This window comes from Convolutriloba macropyga, chromosome 15 (assembly GCF_964194025.1).
Source record: "Convolutriloba macropyga chromosome 15, txConMacr16.3, whole genome shotgun sequence".
NCBI lineage: Eukaryota > Metazoa > Xenacoelomorpha > Acoela > Convolutidae > Convolutriloba > Convolutriloba macropyga.
The window spans coordinates 12,584,936-12,603,487 of NC_134482.1; the positions used below are offsets into that span (position 1 = coordinate 12,584,936).

General features: G+C 40.6%; 1 protein-coding gene across 1 annotated transcript; it reads right to left on the reverse strand.

The window, feature by feature from the left end:
* Window positions 1–569: 569 nt before the first annotated feature.
* Window positions 570–15,326, reverse strand: LOC142354088 (CLIP domain-containing serine protease HP8-like). The gene is made up of 4 exons (XM_075406361.1): window positions 15,279–15,326; window positions 14,644–14,845; window positions 9,659–9,727; window positions 570–715 (listed from the first exon to the last, which is right to left on the reverse strand). Exons 1-4 carry the CDS (start codon window positions 15,324–15,326, stop codon window positions 570–572), a joined length of 465 nt encoding a protein of 154 aa, XP_075262476.1.
* Window positions 15,327–18,552: the final 3,226 nt, after the last annotated feature.

The window sequence follows — 18,552 nt, forward strand, 5'->3', positions numbered from 1 at the left end:
TAAGTCTTTATAATTTTGGTTCAAGCCAAAGTCTTTTGATCAAATTTGGGGTCCTGTTAAATTCTTTTGTGAGAAATGTGGGTCGATCTACAGTCAAGCATGATTTAAAGTCCGGCTAAAGTCTCTTCATAGCTGACGTGAGTTAAGTATGGCCTTTTCATATTACTTTTTGGTCGAGCATTGTCTTTTCAGAAGTCTGTATCTAGGCCTGGGTTACATTAAACGAAGTGCCAGCGAGCGGGTTATAAACAATTTTCTGAAGTCGGTTACAAATGGGAAACGAATTATGATTATAAATAACTTAATGGATTATCATTATAATGTATTATCATTGATTTAAACCAGATCAATTAGTTTATTTTGCGTATCCGACAAACTGAAAGACCATAGGACGAATAGTCGATTTAACTGGCACTAAACAGCAATGAGCAAACAGGAACAGATTTCATTTTAGGAAAAAGTTTTAGGACAGTTTTTTTTGTATTTTCAAACCTCAACCAAAGTTACACTTGACACCACAAGCATACTGATAAGTACCATGAGTTTTCCGTTTTGGCATGTTTTTTATTTCATTGCATTTTGCTTTCAATCCAATCAAGGAAATAAGGAATACGGGTATAGTAGCTGAAGTAGGAGCAGTTCCACCACCCATTGCTCATTATTCCATAAAGACACAATGGGTTTCCATCACCATCCAGAGCATATGCAGGTCCACCTTAAATACGAAAAAAACAACAATATCGACGATTTCTTATGTGATCAGACTCTAGATGTCATCAAACATGTTGATTTCTGCGCCGTGATGTTTTTTTGCCCTATTATTGTTTGCGAACAGGTATATCGGCGCATCAATAAAAAATTTCCCAAAGGTATTGATTTTTCATAACTTTTCAGAAAAATTTTTGTTTCACAAGTTTCAAAGGATACTGCATAAAATGTGATTTCAAGGAACACTTTTTGTAAAGGAACCAAGTCCCTTTATATTTTATCTCCCCCACACCCTCATTTTCCTCCCCCCACCTACACTTTCGTCCTCCAAAAGCCAGTCACTTCCTGATTTCCATTCCCCCAACCTATTTCCATTGAAGCTATTTTTTTAAGTTGATTTTATTGAAGAAGTCAGAAGTGGTTGACATTCACTTTCAATATTATTTATAGTAAGGGATTTCCCGTTTTTAACCAAAACTTGTGTGCCAATGGCCCGAATTATGATGTATTTCAAGAGCTTGATTTGCCATGGTTGCGACTTTCAGAAATACAAATATTAATGAAAAGTTGTCTTGGTATGCAAGACTTAGGTCGAAGAGCACAAACATTTCTGGCGTATCCTAGGGTCAAAAAAGGACCTTTGAAACTTGCTCGACTCAGACTGGGGAATTATTGATTTCATAGGGGGAACTTAGGCATTTCAGACTTAGCACAATATAAACTCTGGTTTTGATAACTTCACAAGTTTTAATCAAAACATCACAATCACAAAAGATCCGCTTATTTTTATCTGTCCCTAGAAGTGAAGACTGATATTAGAGTTCTCCTGAGAAGGATGCTTGCGTGGGATGCATAGTTACGACAGATGGGCTAGCCTTACTTGCAGAATTGAAAGTCTTCATTTCGAATGCTGGATTTTAATAGGCGTCTAGTTATCGTTGGATCAACATAGTATCTTTCCGCATTAGTTTTGAAAGGAGTAGGTCCTCCTCTAGCTGAAATTTAAAGCACCACTAACACACACACACACATTAACTTAGGATTAGTTGCAAGGCCTGGTATGCCCTTGCTACCTTAAGGTTTATAGGAACGTGAAGTTATCCCCCCACCAGGTTAGGGCTCTTTCAGTGGCGCTCGAAAAACAAAAAGGCAACGAAATAAACATCACATTTATCTAAGTTTGTAATAATTTAACAGATTAGTGAAAAGGTTTAACTTTATACAACTTCTGCTTAGCATCATATCTGTATCAAGCATCCCTGATTAGTGATTGCCACAAGCATAAACATAGCAAATAAACATTAAACAAAAAAGCATTAGCTAAGCACAGTAAGCAACAGCCTCATTTAAATACCTTTAACATAACAAAAAAACTAGAATAGGGCTGTTAAAACTGTGCAATATAGTGCAGTAAGAGTGCAGTACAAAATTTGTAAAATAAGAAAAGTCTTCTAACACAATCAACATGCCAAACAAGTCTAAAGCATCATCAACAGCAAAGAACAGCCTCAAGCAACAACTTCAGCTGAAAGTGATAGAGTGGAACGCAGTAAAAGACCTCTTCGAAGAACAAAGCAATAGTAACGAAGGTCTGAGCATACTTCGTGAAACTTTGGAAATTTTGAGGTCTCTGGAAGATCAGTTGGACAAAAATTGCAGTGAACTCATGAAGCTACAGCAAACAAGTGAAGAGTTGACAACACTTGCTAATGAATCTGCTGAAAGAAACAAAACCATGCTGAAATGCAAACAGAGAGCAAAAGCACACAGAACGGATGCAAGTGACACTGAATGTGCTTTTAACACATCCGCAGCGCCTTCCCCTATTCTACTGAGAAAACAGTACTCTCTACGCAATAGAGGAATGAAACATCAGTTGGCAAGCCGCAACAATCAGGAAACAAACAACGCTGACTCGTCCGACTCAGAAGACCCTGATAATTCTCAACCCGTTTTGAACATTGAAGAGAGAGAAAGGAGCAGGGAATTTCTCGCAGGGGCTTTGAGAATAGATGAGGGCTGGCAGAATTCAAGTCGACCGAGAGAAGAGAACAATGTTCGAGGACAGAACCGACATGAGGGTGAGGATAGAGCAGGGCTTTTGCAACAACCATTTTGTTTTCACATCAATAGCCAAGCTGGTCCTGCCATGAGCCATAGGTACACACCACAAAATCAACAAACACTGAACAATTGTACTGGACCTGTTGCACACAATAACAACGCCTATAACAGCAACCTAAACAATGGCTTCCTGAGTATCCCCATTTCTCCACAAGACTGGATGCAACACCAGCCACTGATGATACAGAACACAATGAGTTTTCCCAAGATATCATTTGATAATTTCACAGGTGATCCTTTGAAATGGCACCAGTGGTTCAGCTTCTTCAAAGCAACCATTCACAACAACAGTGGCCTATCAGACGCCCAAAAAATGACATACCTCCAAAACTCTGTAACACATAAAGCAAGAGATTCCATAAGTGGATACTCCTACAATAGGGACTACTACCATGAAGCCATCGCTGAACTGACCAGAAAGTTTGCAAACCACAGCACATTGTCGCTGCTTACCTGGATCAATTGAAGAAGTGGCCGAAACCCAGACTGTACGAACCAAACACTTTTGAGAGCTTTTCAACTTTCTTGAGGAGATTGGTACAAACATTCAGGCTTCACAATTTTGAGGCTGATCTCACGTCTTCAGCCGTCTTGAGAATGGCCGGAGACAAAATGAACGCTACCATGATAATCAGATGGAATCAACACACAGGAAGCCAAGCCTTGCTGCAACCTAACCTTACCCACTTTGCTGATTGCCTTGACTTCTACGCAGAGGCGTGCGAGGACATCTCCCCACAACGGAACCAGAGAATCAGAGTGAATAATTCTTCTAGAAGGTGGCCTCCAGATGTGTCATTTCAATTCTGCTCACAAAACCACAACCTTGGTCGATGCCCCGAATACTTGGAAAAGTTAGTGTATGACCGACAGGGTTTTGTGAGGAGGTCTAACTGTCTAAAAGCTCACGAAAAGGGTCTCTGCCAATCAATAACAAGCTTCCTCGTGGACAGATGCAATGGCTTCCATCACTCAACACTCCATAGGACTGATGCAAGGCATCAGCAACCAAATGCACAACCAAATGGGAACTGGAATCAAAGCTCACAAAACAATAGCTTTAGAAACCAAACAAACGAAAACCAGGCAAACTATGGACGTAACTTTAATAATGAAAACCACAAACTAAGACCAACAGAAAGGAAACATGAACAGACGAGCTGGATCTAACAGCAGCACTTCACCTAGGGGCAACTGGAACAAAAATGGTTTTCACCCTAAGCCGATGAACACGCAGAACAACAACAACAACAACAACAGACAGCAGAGTAACAATCAACGCACTGTGGCTCAGCAGCAGGCAACTACTCCGCAACAAAACTACCTTTGCATCAACCAACAGGAAACTTCTTGGATCAGACCACAGATACAGTTGCAGGCAATACCAGTAACACTTTTCAACAGAGATCTTTGCATTGAAACCTATGCTCTGCTGGCCAGTGGCAGTGACACCACGCAAATAACACAGAAGGTTGCCGACGCACTTCAAGTTCAACAACACAAAGATGTAACCCTACCACTAGCTTCACTTCATGGTGAACACTCAGGTAAAACAGCAGATGTCATGATCGGCATAGAAGCTTTGTACAGCAGTTGTCCTGTGGTCAGAATTCTCGTGTACGCAACAGCAATGGAGGAGTTTCGGATGCTAAGAGTTCAAATTGAAATGTTCAATGAGATCTGTAGAGACCATTTTCACCTCCAGAGCATAAGATTCCCAACAATCGGGGACAACCGGATCAGAATACTGATTGGAGCAGATGCATTCACAGCAACGGTTCCCAGACAGTTCACAACGGGACCCATTGGTACCCCATAGGGAGTCAACACTCTGCTTGGCTGGACAGTTACAGGGCCAATTCCTCAGAAGTGCACACAAAAGAGGGCCGGACAATCAAACAGCACAAGCATAGCACTTTTCAATCATATCAAGAGGCGACAAGACGATCCAGATCAAGATCTTCTCCAGCTCTTCTGGACAATTGAAGGAGTGAACTTCAATCAGTTTTCTTCAAAGGCACAGTCTTCAGATGACAAAGAAGCTTTGTCCATTCTCAATGACACAATAACACATGGGTGACAGATACCAGATTGGACTTCCATGGAAGAAAGACATCACACTACCTAACAACTACTTCAGACTTCATTTCCAGACACTCTGTCTGGTACCTTCCCCATCACCCACTGATCAACAAACAGAAACCAGACAAAATCCGCAGAAAAACAAACGCTGCTTCCAAATATAAGGGAATCTCACACAATGATGCATTGCTGACAGGGCCAGATCTACTCTCGAACCTGCATGGCCTCCTTTTCTGCTTCACACTGTACTCAGTGGCAATCACAGCTGACATCAATTCTATGTTCATTCAAATTGGCATCCAACCACAAGATCAGGACTATCTCCGTATTTTGTGGACAATGGGTGGCAGTGAAAAGATCTTCAAATAAAATCGACTCATTTTTGGAGCCACATGCTCACCTTCTTGTGCCATCTTTGTTCTACAGAAGTGTGGAAATGACCACACAGAAGAACATCCAGAGGCCTACACACCAATCATACAGCAGCTCTATATGGATGGTTTCATGCACACCTACCCTTCTGAAGAGGAGGCCCGCAGAAGTGCAGATGAGATCAGAACTGTTTTGCATACTGGAGGATTCAATCTGACAAAGTTCCTGAGCAACAGACCAGCCGCATTAGATAACCTACTGGAAGAAGACAAGGCAAAAAGAAAATCCAGAAGAATCCTTGATCAGACGTGGGACCCCAGAACTGACAAGTTGATGTTTGCAAAACCGAAGCTTCTCTACACAGGACAACAGATGACTCAAAGAAAGGTGCTTTCAATGCCAGCTTCTCTGTTCGATCCAGTTGGACTGATTTCACCCTCTGCCATCAAAATTAGATGCATTCTTGAAAAACTCATTAAAGATGGAAGAAACTGGGATCAACCTGTGTCAGATTGCTACCAACAGGAACTACAGGAGTGGATGGATGAGTTTGACAGCATGACTTCAATCGAAATTCCTAGAAGCTTGATTTCCATTACCAACGGTACCCATCAACTTCACACGTTCACTGACGCCGCAATGAGTGCAATTGCTGCCATAGTTCATATGAGGACAACCAAAGCAGATGGATCTTCCACATCCCGATATGTGATCAGTAAAACAAAAGTGGCGCCGATCAAGTACTGAGCATCCAAAACTGGAATTGGAAGAAGCAACACTTAGAACAGAGCTAGCTGGATTCTGTGAGAGAGAGATGACAACAACGACCAGTTCAAAACACTTTTGGACAGACAGCACCGCTACACTTGGATGGATCCAATCCAGTCAGAGACAGAAAATGTATATTGCCAACCGATTGAACAAAATTCACGAGAATTCCAATCCGGACAATTGGAGACACATCCCTGGAAAGATGAATCCCGCTGACCACGGCACACGAGGCCTCAACCCATCAGACATACCAAAGCTTGTGGCTTCAACCACCGGACTTTCTGAGCACACCTCCAGACTCCTGGATTTTTGCCGAAGACAGTGATCCCCACATATGCGCTACACAAGCGACACAACTTCAGACGCAAGTCGTTGAGGTTGAAAAATTTTCAACATGGAGTCGACTACTAAATTCTACCAGAATATTGTTCCAGACAATAAGACGCTTCAAGGCAAAAGACCGAACCAAAATACAAAACGAATCACTTGAGACCTCCAACACTGACATTTTTGCAACAGATGAGAAAATGGCAAGAAACTACCTCATCAAAATGTCCCAGAACGAGTTGTTCTCCGGAACAGTTTCTGCACTGTTGAAGGCAGACAATCTTGAGAAAGGAGACAAGCTGATAAGCTGATGACCTTCACACCCTTTCTAGATGACGACGGACTCTTGAGGGTAGGAGGAAGACTCAACAAGGCACCTCTAACCTACAGTGCGAAACATCCTCTTGTTCTCCATAGCAGGAGCAAAATTTCAAGGCTGTTGATTGAAAAGGCGCGCCATGACTTTGGCCATCAGGGCGTGGAGCATGTGAAGGCTTGCCTGCAACAGACTTTCCTGATGATTGGATTGAGAAAAGTGCTGCGAAGTCTGGAGAAATACTGTTTCTTTTGCAGACAATGGAGGGCAGACACTGTGATACCGAAGATGGCCGATCTTCCTGAATTCAGCTTTCCGGATGTAAACAAGCAGTACCCCTTCGTCAACACCGGAATGGACATATTTGGACCTTTCTACATTGAGGACAAGAGAGTGGGCACCCAAATGCACTACGTCTGCTTGTTCACAAGCTTGGTCACAAGAGCTGTCCACCTAGAAGTATGCCATGACCTCTCAACCGATTGTCTTCTCATGACCATCCGCAGATTTGTCTCACAACGTGGACATCCTGACCTCATTGTGAGTGACAATGGCAAAACTTCATTGGAGCCAACCAATCAATAAAGTTAAAGTTCCAGAGAAACTACAAGCCAAACAACGAGTACATCAGACTGCGATTGGCTCAACAGAACATTCAGTGGACTTTCAACCCTCCATTGGCACCACACTTCGGAAGAGTCTGGGAGAGGCTGATACAGACCGCGAAGAGGAGTCTACTAAGAGTGCTGGGCAGTCGGAAACTAACAATCTCGGTTTTCCAGACAGTTGTGGCAGAGGCCGAGGCAATTTTGAACTCCAGGCCATTAACTCATGTGGGCTGCAGCATCTCAGATGAGGGACCCCTTACTCCGAATCACTTCCTCCTTCGCAGACCTCACATGTGTTTGAAACCTCTTGTGAACAGCAACCAGTGGTTCTCCACTAAGGACTTCAAATTGACGCAGACACTACTTGATCACTACTGGATTAGGTTGCTGAAGGAATATGTTCCTGAGCTCAACAAAAGAGTGAAGTGGCAAAAATCAAATGAGGAGCTGGATGAAGGTGACATTGTGTGGGTGCTCAAGGACTTCACAACCAGAGGCATCTGGCCTCTTGTGAAGATTATGAAAGCACACATAGGTTCAGACGAGATAGCCAGGAGTTTCGACATCCAGACGGCTACAGGAATGGTACAAAGACCAGCAGTAACCCTAAGCCCTGTTTTCCCACAATCGTCAAGTGCTCCCGGGGGTCAATGAAACAAGTTCATCGAAACACACACTCACACACACACACACACACAAAAAAAACTCAATGTCAGAATGAACAATTTTTTTGTTTTATTGTGTTTGCATTTTCATATCAAATACTTGCTTTTGTTGCCAGGAATGTAAAGGAATCAAGTTCCTTTATTTTTTATCTCCCCCACACCCTCATTTTCCTCCCCCACCTACATTTCCGTCCTCTAAATCCCATTCATTTCTCCTGATTTCAATTCCTCCAACCTATTTCCATTGAAGCTATTTATTTAATTTGATTGTATAGAAGAAGTGGTTGACATTCACATTGAATTTTTTTTAAAGTAAGGGATTTCCCGTTTGTAACCACAACTTGTGTGCCAGTGGCAAGAATTATGATGTATTTATAGAGCTTGATTTGCCATGGTTGAGACTTTCAGAAACACAAATATAAATGAAAAGTTGTCTTGGTAAGCAAGACTTAGGCCAAAGAGCCTAAAGACTTTTGAACTCTCTCAGGCCAATGTGGAAACGGCCCGTAGCGAACGCCAAGTTAATATCAGTACTGTACTAGTCTAATTCCAAGTCTCGGTATCAGTACTGATTCAGAGCTATTATCATAACACATTTAAGACTTGTCAGACTTGGCCCAGACTTGCCAACTCTTAATCCAAGTCTTGGCAGGGAAAAAAACTCAGAAATAGACAAAAAACGTCAAAAAATACCCGCAAAGACGTCGAAATTTGATCCGAAAAACGTCAAAAATAGCCGAAAAAACGTCAAAAATCCGGGTTGATTTGTAATTCTGGCACTTGTTCAGGCTGAATTTTAATTCAGGTACTTTGCACCAGAATAGGGTCAACTTAGTGCCAAACAATGGGACATCGGACCATCATGGAGACCCTCATAGTTGCACCCTTTTACACAATTTTGCCTCGGATCAAAACGTTCGACATTTGGTTTATCTGAAAAGTACAAAAATTTGGTGATTTCGGCTATTTTAGGGGCTGGAACGGCTGAAAAATTGCTGAAAACAGCCCAGAACTCCTGAAATACCCTCAGTTAATACCTAAATACCCTCAATAGACCCCCCGAGATGCTATTATACAATTTGGTATGCCCACGGCATCTTTTTATAGCACCCCGGGAAAGTTCCCAAAAATTATTGCAAAAATTGTGGCACGTTGCAAAATTTTTTTGAATTCGAAATTTTTACTCGAAAGTTTTTGAAATGTTGGTTTTTACTTGTGAATCAGCTTGCGAGTGTTACCCAAGTCTTGGCAAACGGAAAACGAAATAAGACTTGAATTTAGACTTGCCTGGTACTGATTTACACTTGTAGTTCGGTACCGTCTGGAACAAGCTAAATTGGAAAGAAAAGCTTCAAAGGCAAAAATGAGCACTTCTAAAAAGATACCCTTTTTTGCTACATAATTTGCCTACCCTTTTTCTCACGTGTTTTTTTTCTCGGAAAATAGCATTATAGCATAGCATTATAAACAAGTATCAAATAAAACAGCCAAAATTGAATAAAATAAGCTGAACAAGCCCAAAAACTGTGCTGAAATGAGAAACTGAATATAAAACTTTAAATATAAGGTGATTTTTTGAAATTGATTTAGAATATAAAAGGCAGCCGCCATTTCTCATAATTTTTAGGGCAGCAGAACTAAAAAAGGTCTAAATCCGGAGAAATACACCTGAAAAAATGGTATACCTGAGTCGCCAACACAAAAGTCGCCCGCTACAGTGGATCCGTTCATGCAAATCTGACTTTTCTCGACGTCTGAAACAGTCGAAAAACTGGGTAACTCACTCCCAAATTAATTGCCTTTTTGTTTCAATTTTGTTGAGATGACGGACAGTTATGTACACGAAATTAATGAAAGAGCTGCGATATTTGAGTTTCTTATACGGAAAAAGGTCTAAATTTGTAATCAATTATTTCACTTTTTTCATTGTTCTTTTTGAAACACATTATTTGCGCTTTGTATAAAGCGTTATCGGGATTTCCTTAAAAAAATTTTGAAAATTATAACTTTCATTTTATGAAAATTTCTGGATTACAAATTTTCACAGATGACATCATGGCAATTTGTACTTTTATAACTCTTTGATCATGAGGTCAAACCGGAATGGATTAAAAGAGACGACCACTTCCTATGGTAACTGGAAAAAAGCTAAATTTCGTAAGTATAAAAAACTGTCAAAAACGACCATAATGATCAATACACTCTTAGGGCTTAGAGCGGTTACCCCTAAGAACAGAACACTGGTGAAACAGAATCAATTCAAATGTTATTTGGACAAATTATCAAGTGAACGTCACTCTTAAATTCACTTCTACAATTCACTGCTTTTCAGTTAATTTACAAGAGTGCAACGTATATAAAAAAATTTAATGAGTCGAGTTGAGACTGTTTTTGTAAGTATGAATATGGCTCAGATTGCATCAAAATTTGTGAACAAGCATTATATAATCAATGTTAAGATTATAAGAATTTTGAATCAGATCATAATGAGAGTTATGTTGTTGGAAGTAATGATAATGTGAAGTTGAAATTACAAAGTTTTGTACTCGATGCTGTCAACATATATGAAGGAGCCCAGGTTGAGGTGCCAGACCGAAAGTCGATATGTCCAGACCGTCCCAGACGGAAAGTGCCTATGTCCAGACCGTCCCAGACGGAAAGTGCCTATGTCCAGACTTTCGTGCGTTCACCAGACTATCGTGCGTTCACCAGACTTTCGTGCGTTCATGTCCAGACTTTCGTGCGTTCACCAGACCTTCGTGCGTTCATTTCCAGATCTTCGTGCGTTCACCAAACTTTCGTGCGTTTATGTCCAGACTTTCGTGCGTTCATGTCCAGACTTTCACGCGTTCGACAGACTTTCGTGCGTTCACCAGACTTTCGTGCGTTTATGTCCAGACTTTCGTGCGTTCACCAGACTTTCGTGCGTTCATGTCCAGACTTTCGTGCGTTCATATCCAGACTTCCGTGCGTTCACCAGACTTTCGTGCGTTCACCAGACTATTCGTGCGTTCATGATCAGACTTTCGTGCGTTCACCAGACTATTCGTGCGTTCATGTCCAGACTTTCGTGCGTTTTTCCTTGTTTCCAGACCATGTAAATTTGAACGCACGACACCCCCGTTGTGCGTTCATCTGGGTCTGGACATATCGACTTTCCGTCTGGGACCTCAACCTGGGTGATCTAAATTAAGATCTTCTTTGTTTTTTGTACAGACTTACGGCGGAATTTATTTGGCCAGCCAACATCTTCTCATAGGGGCAAAACAACTTCAAGCTGAACTTTTTATAGCAAAGATGTAACTGACTGGTTTTCATAGTAAACAGTTGAGAATTAGTCAATTGAGATATGGCGTGAACTCAATTCGAAAAAAATGTCACAAGATATTCGGTTTATGAGACGATGCCTCTTTTAGGGGAAAAATAAACAGTCATTTTTAATCTTCAGCATTGAAAATGCCGCTAAACAATAAAATGGGAGTTTCCTATTTTGTGTTGAAGAAAACAAAATAATGATATGTCAAATGTATGATTTAAATACAGCCAGGCAGAATTTTTTTTCTTGCTGAATTGTGGCTTAAAACAATTGGCAAGATACTGTTTTTTTCGTATAGATTTTTTTCGTTTTTTTGGCTATATAAGGGTTGTAAATAATTTAAAGAGGTTGTTTTAGAAAGACTTGCTTCAAACTGGTTGCGATAACAGGCAAGAATGATCTGAATGAAACGAAAGTGTGTCAAACGCGATAATTAATCATTGTTGAAGTTGATCTTTGTCAAATAATTAAAAGCTGAAATTGATTATATTTTAATTGAAAATTAAAGAAAATACTTAAAATTCAGATGCAAAGCAGAGCGCTAGCAAATTCATGCAATTTGTGAAAAAAAAAATATTGAAAAATCAGTTTCTTCCTGAAGAGGACAATTGTGACATTAGAGTCGAATCCTTTGACGCTAATTTTATAGTAAAAACAAAAAAATCTCTTAATTGATGTGTTTAATTGTAACTCCAAACGAAGTAATTAATTTGTAACACTTTACGGTCTTGTAGACAAGAGTTTAACTAAGTTTTGAAAAATTCATTATGAACAAATTGCAGATGTTGCGTTACGGTTTTTTCAGATATTTGCAAACAATTTGATAGTTGTCATAACATATTGCAGGGAATAAAATGTCATCTCTCTCAAAACCAATTTTTTAATGTCCTCTAAAACTGTTTCAGGTTTGAATTATGTGAACTTCCGATTGGGCTAAAGAACATTTTATATGTTAGTAACTAGAGCTGACTTGAGTGAGTTTGGCCAATTGTTTGTAAATTTTTTTATTGCATGAAATTAAAATTACAATACTTTGCAAAACTTTGTACATTTTGTTTACTGAAGTCCAAAAAAATTGTAAACTAAGAATTGTAAGGCAAACAATTGCAAATAACTGCAAACTTGACTTTAGTGGTTTCTTTTAACAATTTTGCAACTTGGATACTAAAGCGTTTGATTTAACCAATAATAATCTGGCAAATGTCTTTCCAAGCTTTTATAGTTCAAAACTAACTGAGCTTGCGTCGCAAAAAACAAACATTAGAAAAAAACAAACAATAAATGCAATTCAGTCATGATTTTTGTATTTAATTGATATGGATAATTTTTTCTCTTTTCTTGATACGCATCAGTTTATTTTTTGCTATTCTAGTTACGTTTCGTTAAACTCGGTATTTTGTTTTTGTTGGATCTGGCTGCATTTTCTTGGAACGATTCAAACAGTTTTATATTCGCAGTTTCTGAAATTTTGCTTTGCCCTTCAAAACAAAGATACGATAGCAACAAAACTGCAAATAAAGGCTGTTTTTTGCACGCAGAAGAACCTCAACAAAAAAACTTTTTACGTAGTAATTCATCTCTTCAAAAATTCTTTATATATCAAAATATTAACAGGATTTGAATAAAGGGCACAAAAATGTTTTTGCCACCAAATGGAACTTATCAATCTTTATCCTTGACTTTGCTTAAATGAAATAGACTGGGCACGGAACTGTTGAATAGCAGCACTACATTGCTATTTAACTGTTTAATTTAATGTCTTTGCTCGATCCTACTTCGAAACCAAAGGGATCACATAAGATTGTTGTTAATCATTCAAATTTCTATATAGAATATCTGCGTTTGTCCCAAGCAATCTCATAAATCAACAATTCATCCCGAATCGAGCTCACTGAAAAATGACCAGACAAACTAAACAACTTCCAGACAACCGAGACAACTAAATGTTTATGTCAACACCAGTAAGACTAATGACCTGAAAACTAAGACAACCCAGACAACTCAGGCCTCCGAAACAACCCAGACAACCTAGCCAGCCGGGTCAACAAGTCTTTGTGTACAGACAACCCAGACAACCCAGCCAGCCCGATCAAAATGTCATCAAGTCCAGACAATTGAGACTGTCCCACGGTGAGGTGGTCGAAAATTGAACCGGATAATCAGCCAATAATTGCTGATTATCCATTAGCCAATAACTCTTCCAGACCATTTATAAAAAGATCAATGTTTTTTCCCACCCCAGACAACCTGTTGTCTGGACAAAAATCTGGTACCCCGACTCGGGTATTCAACGATTCACTCTCAGTAGCAGTGATTGAACCCTGCATAATAACAAAGATCTGGTATAGGCCTTTTGAGAGACGATCATTGCAGGTTGAATAAGGATAATTTTCATACGATGACACTGAAGAGGCCGTGTTGATACAACGCAGTATTTTTGGCAACCCGCCCAAGGTTGTAGTCTTTTGAGTTAAAAAGGAATTCATTATGTCTAAAACTCAATGATGACGCAGGGGCGATGAACATGTTTCAAGGACAAAATACAAGTTATTCTTGGCATACGGACCACATTTGATCGAAATTTTTTTTGTCGAAATTCCAAATTGAACTAACCAATCAGAGACTCAGAATTCTCTGTTAAGTAATAAATAGTTAATGCTCGATATTGTTCTCTCAAATCTCTCATATAGATAGTTGTACCAAGCGTACTTGCATGTCTCTCGTATGGTCGCAAGTTTAGGTCCAGACCCAAATTGAGCTATGATCAGACTATCCAGACTGAAATGACCTCTTATCTGACCTTCCAGACCAAAATGATCTCTGATCAGAATTTTCAGACCAAAATCTCCTCTGGTCGGACCGAACCCAAACCCAGACTATTGTGCGCTCGAACCGCTTTCCAGACCCTGTAAATTCGGTCTGGGAACACACGGGTGCGCGCTCGATTGGGTCTGGTCATAGCTCAATTTGGGTCCGGGCCTAAACCTGGGCTATTATGGTGTCGCTATAATTGAGGTTTTTGATGATGTTGACTCAGTTGGTGATATCAAAGAGTCCGAAAACCGTAGCTGAATGTTACAAACCTGATTGTTAAAAACCACGGCTTTAGAAACAATTAGCACATGAAATTGAGAAAAGACTTTTACTCGACAAATGAAAATACGTTTGCTAAAACTTTAACAGAGCGCTCGCCTGTGTAACTTTGGTTGGTGGGCAATATTGACCCCACTAGACTTTCTTAGTCTTTCAATAAGTCGAGTTCTAAACCTGAGAACTGCCCTGGCCTAGATAGCTTCCAAAAGCCGCGACGGCGCTTTACTATAGAATAACACATCAAATCGTTTTTTAGCTTACCGTAAGGACAGTTGTCCTCAGGCAACTCCGTGACCTTGAGTTCCTGCAGAACCCTGGCGTATTCCCCCGTAGTTATATTCGTCACACCCAATCCGCATATTGCAATTTGGTACTGACCTTCATTGTCACTTTGACACAGAGGAAGAGGCAATTCTGATTGGGTTGACCTTGATAATTTCAGTAAAGCAATGTCGTTCAGCTTCTAGAACATAGAAGTAGAAAAAGTCTTGCCAGGGAATACAGGGTTCTCACATTTTCCGACCGGAACTCAGAATGAGATACGGAAGCAAGTACGTGGAGACCGAAGATGAACTCATGAGGGGGCGTCGTGTGTTCAAAATTAGAAAGTCTGAAAACATCGAAAGGCGCATAAAACTCTGGACATGAGCGCACGAAAGTCTGGATAAGAAAGCAATACTATTTGGAAATGAACACACAAACGTCTATACATGAACGCACGAACGTCAGTTAAAAATGCACGAGAGTCTGGACATCAAAGCACAAAGGTCTGATCATGAACGCACGAAAGTCTTGTAGACGCTCGGAAGTCTGGACAAGAACGCACGATAGTCTGGTGAACGCTCAAAAATCTGGATATAAGATTTTTCTGTATGAGACGGTCTGGATATACTTGCTTCCATCTGGGACCTCAGACTGGGAATCTTGCAATATTTTGAAACCATCTTGCAAAAAAATTTTGAATCATTCATTTAAATGATCGATTTCGACTCTAATTATTTTCCTGGTAAGCTGGCTACTTTGACGGTTGGTTGGACAAAGTACATCCAATTTGAATTGAAAAGTTATATTAATAATCTCAAACAGAACCAAGCGCAGAGAATCTGCTTCATAAATTTTATACAAACAACCTGCACTGAAAGGACCTAAAAATTGATAATTATATTTAAATGATATAGAACCAATTCAAATAAAAGATATATTTTCTTGAGAAACCTCACAAGAACGGAACAATAAGTTGGGATGCTAAATTATCTCGAGAATTTGAGTACAAAGTATCGTTTTCCAGGTAGTGAACGCTTTGTGCTGAAACTGTAATTTTTCAAATCCTGTGTGCATTTAGCAAGTCCACCATAAAAAAACTTCAAGTACTATTTTTTTAAAAAAAAAACTTGAAACGAAAAACCGAAAAAGAACTACTAAAAAAATCAACCCGCTCAACAATGCTTTTGGAGTCAATTATTCTGATTTTGTAATAACGCTATCCAGTTTAAATCCAGATTAAATCCAGATCCAAAAATGATTATTGCGAGCACTACGATTCTAGACAACGCTAAGGAAAAGGTATCCAAATAACTTTGGTTAATTTGGGGAAGTTTTTGTCATGGTCAATTTTTTGGTTCAAGAAATGGCTATTGTTGAAATTACCCGGATCGTGGTAACATAGTGACTCAGCGCTGAATCATAGTATTTCAATTCTGCAATTTTACCCTGCACATTACTATGTTCATGTCATTTTTTACACTGATCAAGGTAAAAATACAGTACAAAAAAATGTTACTCTGAACTTAATCTGTGCAGATCATTTTTACAGTCAGCTCAGCCGAACTTTACAGACTGCACAGCCGAACTTTACAGACTACACAGCCGAACTTTACAGACTGCACAGCCGAACTTTACAGACTACACAGCCGAACTTTACAGACTGCACAGCCGAACTTTACAGCTTGCACAGCCGAACTTTACAGACTACACAGCCGAACTTTACAGACTGCACAGCTGAACTTTACAGACTACACAGCCGAATTTTACAGACTGCACAGCTGAACTTTACAGACTGCACAGCCGAACTTTACAGACTGCACAGCCGAATTTTACAGACTACACAGCCGAACTCTACAGACTGCACAGCCGAACTTTACAGACTGCACAGTCGAACTTTACAGCCTGCACAGCCGAACTTTACAGACTGCACAGCCGAACTTTACAGACTGCACAGCCGAATTTTACAGACTTCACAGCCGAACTTTACAGACTACACAGCCGAATTTTAAAGACTGCACAGCCGAACTTTACAGACTGCACAGCCGAACTTCACAGACTGCACAGCTGAACTTTACAGACTGCACAGCCGAACATTACTGATTACACAGCCGAACTTTACAGACTGCACAGCCGAACTTTACAGACTACACAGCCAAACTTTACAGACTGCACAGCCGATTACTGATTACACAGCCGAACTTTACAGACTGCACAGCCGAACTTTACAGACTACACAGCCAAACTTTACAGACTGCACAGCCGAACTTTACAGACTACACAGCCGAACTCTACAGACTGCACAGCCAATTTACAGACTGCACAGCTGAACTTTACAGACTACACAGCCAAACTTTACAGACTGCACAGCCGAACTTTACAGACTAAACAGCCGAACTCTACAGACTGCACAGCCAATTTACAGACTGCACAGCTGAACTTTACAGACTACACAGCCGAACTTTACAGACTGCACAGCCGAACTTACAGACTACACAGCCGAAATTTACAGACTGCACAGCCGAATTTTACAGACTGCACAGCCGAACTTTACAGACTGCACAGCCGAACTTTACAGACTGCACAGCCGAACTTTACAGACTGCACAGCCGAATTTTACAGACTTCACAGCCGAACTTTACAGACTACACAGCCGAACTTTACAGACTGCACAGCCGAACTTTACAGACTGCACAGCCGAACTTTAAAGACTGCACAGCCGAACTTTACAGACTGCACAGCCGGACATTACTGATTACACAGCCGAACTTTACAGACTGCACAGCCGAACTTTACAGACTACACAGCCAAACTTTACAGACTGCACAGCCGAACTTTACAGACTACACAGCCGAACTCTACAGACTGCACAGCCAATTTACAGACTGCACAGCTGAACTTTACAGACTACACAGCCGAACTTTACAGATTGCACAGCCAAACTTTTTAGACTGCACAGCCGAACTATACCGACTGCACAGCCGAACTTCACAGACTACACAGCCGAAATTTACAGACTGCACAGCCGAACTTTACAGACTGCACAGTCGAACTTTACAGACTGCACAGCCGAACTTTACAAACTGCACAGCCGAATTTTACAGACTGCACAGCCGAACTTTACAGACTACACAGCCGAATTTTACAGACTGCACAGACGAACCTTACAGACTGCACAGCCGAACTTTAAAGACTGCACAGCCGAACTTTACAGACTGCACAGCCGGACATTACTGATTACACAGCCGAACTTTACAGACTGCACAGCCGAACTTTACAGACTACACAGCCAAACTTTACAGACTGCACAGCCGAACTTTACAGACTACACAGACGAACTCTACAGACTGCACAGCCAATTTACAGACTGCACAGCTGAACTTTACAGACTACACAGCCAAACTTTACAGACTGCACAGCCGAACTTTACAGACTAAACAGCCGAACTCTACAAACTGCACAGCCAATTTACAGACTGCACAGCTGAACTTTCCAGACTACACAGCCGAACTTTACAGACTGCACAGCCGAACTTTACAGACTACACAGCCGAAATTTACAGAGTGCACAGCCGAATTTTACAGAGTGCACAGCCGAATTTTACAGACTGCACAGCCGAACTTTACAGACTACACAGCCGAACTTTACAGACTACACAGCCGAACTTTACAGACTACACAGCCAAACTTTACAGACTGCACAGCCGAACTTTACAGACTGCACAGCCGGACTTTACAAACTGCACAGCCGAACTTTACAGACTGCACAGCTGATCTTTACAGACTACACAGCCGAACTTTACAAACTGCACAGCCAAACTTTTTAGACTGCACAGCCGAACTTTACAGACTGCACAGCCGAACTTTACAGACTACACAGCCGAAATTTACAGACTGCATAGCCGAACTT